At 40.4% G+C, this 5231-nt stretch overlaps 1 protein-coding gene across 3 annotated transcripts in view; it reads left to right on the plus strand.

The window, feature by feature from the left end:
* The window catches only part of LOC102209556 (T-lymphoma invasion and metastasis-inducing protein 2-like), a 48997-nt gene extending 44350 nt beyond the window's left edge, over positions 1-4647 (plus strand). For all 3 annotated transcript variants that reach the window (XM_005732794.1, XM_013910755.1, XM_013910754.1), the window contains 10 exons: positions 629-697; positions 788-913; positions 1458-1566; positions 1647-1826; positions 1921-2039; positions 2126-2234; positions 2319-2377; positions 3047-3137; positions 3241-3328; positions 3414-4647. In XM_005732794.1, coding sequence (XP_005732851.1) covers positions 629-697; positions 788-913; positions 1458-1566; positions 1647-1826; positions 1921-2039; positions 2126-2234; positions 2319-2377; positions 3047-3137; positions 3241-3328; positions 3414-3960 — 1497 coding nt within the window. In that variant the 3' untranslated portion in view covers positions 3961-4647. The remainder of the gene's footprint in view (positions 1-628; positions 698-787; positions 914-1457; positions 1567-1646; positions 1827-1920; positions 2040-2125; positions 2235-2318; positions 2378-3046; positions 3138-3240; positions 3329-3413) is intronic.
* The last annotated feature ends 584 nt before the right edge of the window (positions 4648-5231 follow it).

The raw sequence follows: 5231 nt of genomic DNA on the forward strand, positions 1-5231 counted from the left end.
CTGGAGAGCTTTGCAGTTGTAGGCGGTGCTGTTGCCATACCAGGTGGTGATGCATCCAGTGAGGATGCTCTTAATGGCACAGTGATAGAAGGTCCTGAGGATGCGGGGGCTCATGCCAAATCTTTTCAGTCTCCTGAGAAAGAAGAGGCGCTGCTGCGCCTTCTTCACTGTTTTGTTTGTGTGTACTGACCACGTAAGATCCTCAGCCAGATGATATTACCATTTTGGGGATTTCCCCTCTCTGCGACATCATACTAAACCAGGAGTAGAAAAGACTGTGTGAAACTCCAGTTTTTTATCAGTTTATTTATAGAATAAAATAAAACAGAAACTATTTTTTTATGTTAAAGTGATAAAGAAATCTATACTTGTGATTTTACACACAATTTGTACAGTTTTAGTTTTAAATGGTTGTATAAAATGGGTCCCTTACAAATATTAAAAGAATCTGCTATATTAATATTTTTGTCTTAATTAGAGTGTATGCTTAAACATCTTTATATCTTCAAACCTGTGTGTTTAAAACTGCTGGAAAGATCTTACTATTTGATTCGAGTCGATAATTAAATTTGAAAAAAGAAATTAGACTTTGATTAATATCAACAACATTTTTTTGGTTCTGTTTCAGGATCTCGTCTGTCTGTTCGACATCTACCTCACCCCCCTGCAGAAGGAGACGTTCCTCAGTAAAGACGAGGTAAAAACGAGCCGACAGTAAGTGACGGTTGTGAAGTGAAGGTTGTGGTTGTGACTCTGACCGCAGTGTGTCTCTCTGTCACTCTGTCAGATGGAGGCGCTGTTCGGCAGTCTGCCAGAGATGTTGGACTTTCAGAGAGTTTTTCTCCAAACGCTGGAGGAGAGAATCGCCGCCTGTCCGAACTTCAGCAGCCTGGAAACCCCCGAGCAGTTCAAGGTGAAGGTCCATCAGCTGGTTCAGACAGATTTTATTTCCTTCATTAATTTTTTTATTTTATTCTTTTTGTTTTAGTTGTGCATGCATGCAAGTTTTATTGTTTTATTTATTTAAGCTCCAGTGATTTATATTGGCCCTGTGATGTTTTACTTTTATGCATTTTTTTCCCCAATTGTTAAAACTGATATATTTATTATATACTCCATTTCGGGTCCATTATTATTATTGTTATTTTATTTTTTACTTAGTTTTTTTTTTTTTAATCTATTTTATTTATTTTTTAATAATTTATTTAATTACATTATATACATAGTATATATTTTTTGAGATATTTTGTCTTTTCACAGTTTATCTTTTTTTATTTTTTTGTACATTTTATTCATTTATTAACTCTATTTTATTTATTTTAAGCTGTTAACATACTTCTCCTTTTTAAATGTTTCAATATTTTAAATGCGGAATTTCCATATTTTAATGAACAAAAGTTTTTATTTGCTTGTTCGATGGGTTTAGTTTTTTCACACCTCATTTGTGTTTCATTCAGAAACTCCTCTTCCCATTGGGTGGATCATTTCTGTACTACGCCGATCACTTCAAGCTCTACAGTGGCTTCTGTGCGAATCACATCAAAGTCCAGAAAGTTCTGGAAAGAGGTGAAAACACAGTCTGAGCACTTTAAACTCATTTAAGCAGCACTCCATTTAACCTTTAACCCTGACCACCTGTGACGCAGCCAAAACAGACGCAGCCTTCAAACAGTTCCTGGAGGCCAGAAATCCGACCAATCAGCACTCGTCTTCCCTGGAATCATACCTGATCAAACCTGTTCAGAGAGTCCTGAAGTATCCGCTGCTGCTCCGAGAGCTCGTGTCCCTGACAGATGCAGAGAGCCCCGAGCACACACACCTGACAGGTAACCCACACACACACCTAGAGGTAACAGACCTCACAGTATTGTATTTAAACATGTTTTGTGACCAGCTGCACTTCCACTGTCATCCACTCAGAGGCGCTGCGAGCAATGGAAAAGGTGGCGAGTCACATCAACGAGATGCAGAAGATCTATGAGGATTACGGCTGCGTGTTTGACCAGCTGGCAGCAGAGCAGAGCGGAGCCGACAAACAGGTAAACACAATGACACACACACACACACTTGAGCGTCACCTGTGTGCATCACGTACCCTGAAGGGTTTTTTTTCCTCCACCCTCAGGTGACGGAGATCTCGATGGGGGAGTTTCTGGTCCACTCGTCGGTGGTCTGGTTGAACCCACTGCCCTCTCTGGGTCGCTTGAGGAAGGAACCAGAGCTGACGCTGTTTGGTGGGTGAAGTCTCTTCTTCACACTTCTTTACTTGCACAGGTAATAACTGATGGAGAATAACACAAGTCTGTCTTTGTCCTCAGTGTTCAAACGAGCCGTCATCCTGGTTTACCGTGAGAACAGCAAACTGAAGAAGAAGATGGTGAGTGCACGTCTACTCTTCATCTCCTAATTTGTATAACTGAACAGATTTGTATGTCTATTTATGCCAATGTAAACAAAAAAATACAGTGACAAAAAAATTATATTAAAAATGCAAATCTGTCAATTAAAAAGTAAAACAATATGTGTTATGTGTTAAAGAATATTTAAAAATATCAAAAGAATATCAAAATAATGATCATAACAAAGATATAAATCCCATAAATGAAATCACTTAAAATTTCCTTTTCAACTATAATATTGTTGTTCTTTTCATTTTTTGATAAAGTAAAACCAAACATATGAGAGATAACATCACATTTAAATAAATCTAAACACTGTGAGGTTTTAAAAGAAAGATGGAGGCCAAAAATGTCTAGTTTTTAAGTCAAATATCAATAAAAATCTATTTGGCTTAATCTGTTTTTTCCTGTATTGGCAGTAATGGGCTTCCATACAACTGCTGGTTTCTATTAATTTCTTCAAAGATCATCTCAGAAAAACTTTAACCTGGTTCTGGAGAGATGATCTGCTTCTTTGTCTTTACAAATGTAATCCTCGTCCTTGATTGGCTCCTCAGCTGTAAACACATCAACGCGATGTCACTGAATAAAAGTAAAAAACACCTCCACCTGTTCTTGTTGTCAGTTTTTATGTTTTTTTCTCACAGACCTCGTCCCGATCAGCTGACCTTGACCCCTTCAGATTCCGCTGGTTAATCCCAGTTTCAGCGGTCCAGGTCAGACCGGCTAACATCACAGGTGAGTGACCAATCAGAGTGAGGTTTGTTACTGCAGTGCTGGTGCAACAGCTCTCCAGCAGGAGGCGCTGTGACGGTCTGAGCTCACTGTGCTGTGTGTGTAGGTTCTGAGGACCCATGTGTGTGGGAGCTGGTTCACAGTCGGTCTGAAGTGGAGGGACGACCAGAGACGGTGTTCCAGCTGTGCAGCAGGTACGGACAGCCAGTCAAGTTCCTGTGGTGGTTCTCGACTCTGTGCATGATGATGTAAAGCTTCAGCTCTGTGTTTGTATCTCAGCGGTTTGGAGACAAAGGCCAGCGTGCTGCGAGCCCTGCGCTTGCTCCTCAGAGACCGAGCTCCTGTGGGATCCCTGAGGAGGAGCAGGCTGTCTACGGCTGAGAGAAGCGCCTCCTGGAGGAGGAGGCAGCAGCGCCACTCTGACACCCAGAAGACAATTCCTCACCAGCTGCAGGAGAGCTGCAGGTCTGACGGCATCCTGGGCGACACATGCTCAGAGCCTCTGCTGCCGAGCCACGCCTCCAGCTCCAGTGCCGCTGCAGGGATGAGAGGCAGACTCTGCTCCCTGACTAGCGAGCTGGAGGCCCAGCTGCAGAGGCTCAACTTCAGAGAGGAGGAGGTGGAGCAAAGAGGGACATCTATAAGTGAGGAGGAGAAAAATAAGCGGAGCTCTAGCCTACGGCGAAGTCCTGGAGATCTGCAGGACCTCAGCAACCTGCTGGAGAGAGACTTCAGCGTTCAGAGCATGACCTCCATGATAAACGAGGACTGCTTCTATGACCCCCTCCTGGGGTTACAGACGACCGCCGCCATGCCCGCAGTGTAGGGACAAAGCTAACATGCTAACACAAGGAGGATGGTCACAATGTGGGGAGTCTAAATAAATCCAGACGATTGAGCTGGAAGTTTATCACACCTGCTCCGCAGACCTGAACATGGAGGTCCACGCTGACCAAAAGGTGCCATCTGACGAGGTTCGGGTCATTTTCGAGAGTGTGAAGCAGCTTCATTCCTCACACATCGCCTCCTGCAGGTCATCACAGGTCACTACACCAAAGGAAAGGCTGACAGACTAACTGACCCTTTGAGAGGATCTTCATCTCTCCAACACTTGAACTGTTCTCAGTGAGACAATGAGATAGCAGGACATCTGTCCAGCCCTCTGATTGGCTGCGAGATTCATGACACTGAAACCTTCAACAAATAAAAAAGGTCTGGAGGTGGATTGATAACAAATTTTTGTACAAGAGGAAGTCATATCAGCCAATCTGGGATTTTTTTTTAATGATCTCTCTGATTCAGCATTAAAAGCTCACCAGTGATTTAATGGTAACAAAAATAAACAGCAGTCGAACGTCACCGGAGAGTGAGAGAAAAGAGTCTGACAATAAAGTCCAAGAAAAATGTAAATCTAAAGAAAACGTGTATCACTTTGAAACATCAGTTCATGCAAGTTCTTAAATTCCTAAAATTCATTTTTAATTTATGAATTTTTTTTGTTTGTTTTTAGTCTCAAAAAGAAATTTGATTTGTTTGTATTTAAAAATAAGATTTTATTCTCATAAAATTACAGGTTGATCTCTCAGAAATGTGACCTCTTTCCACAAAAGTGCACCTTTATTTTTTAAATATCAATATCATTACCTGTTAACCTTTAAAATTACCGTTATTTATCCAAAAAAAAAACAAAAAACATTTGGCAAGCAGTTTTTAGTTTTTTCATTTAAATTTTTTTTTGAGTGTTTTTTTTTCTTTCTGAATTTTTTTTAATTTTACATTTTCTTTAAATAAATTACTTCAGCTTTGAAATAATACATTTATGGTGCCCTCACAGTAAAACTTTATTCTATCAACATCTTTAAATATAGCTTTCTCTAAAAAACAATTTTATCTTCAAACTACTGAAATTCCTGCATGAAATTCAGCCTGAAAAGTGTCTTTTTCTTTACACGAGTTTATAATAATCTGTCTTTTAAAATGTAAATTTATACCAAATTTTTCAACTTTATTCTCAATCTTTTTTCTCTCACAGAGGCTCTGAAACTGTAGACCCATCTCAGGCATCTCGCTAACACAGCTCACAAACCTCAAAGAACA

The sequence above is a fragment of the Pundamilia nyererei genome, unplaced genomic scaffold (assembly GCF_000239375.1).
Source record: "Pundamilia nyererei isolate P.nyererei 1_Seehausen unplaced genomic scaffold, PunNye1.0 scaffold00048, whole genome shotgun sequence".
NCBI classification, from domain to species: domain Eukaryota; kingdom Metazoa; phylum Chordata; class Actinopteri; order Cichliformes; family Cichlidae; genus Pundamilia; species Pundamilia nyererei.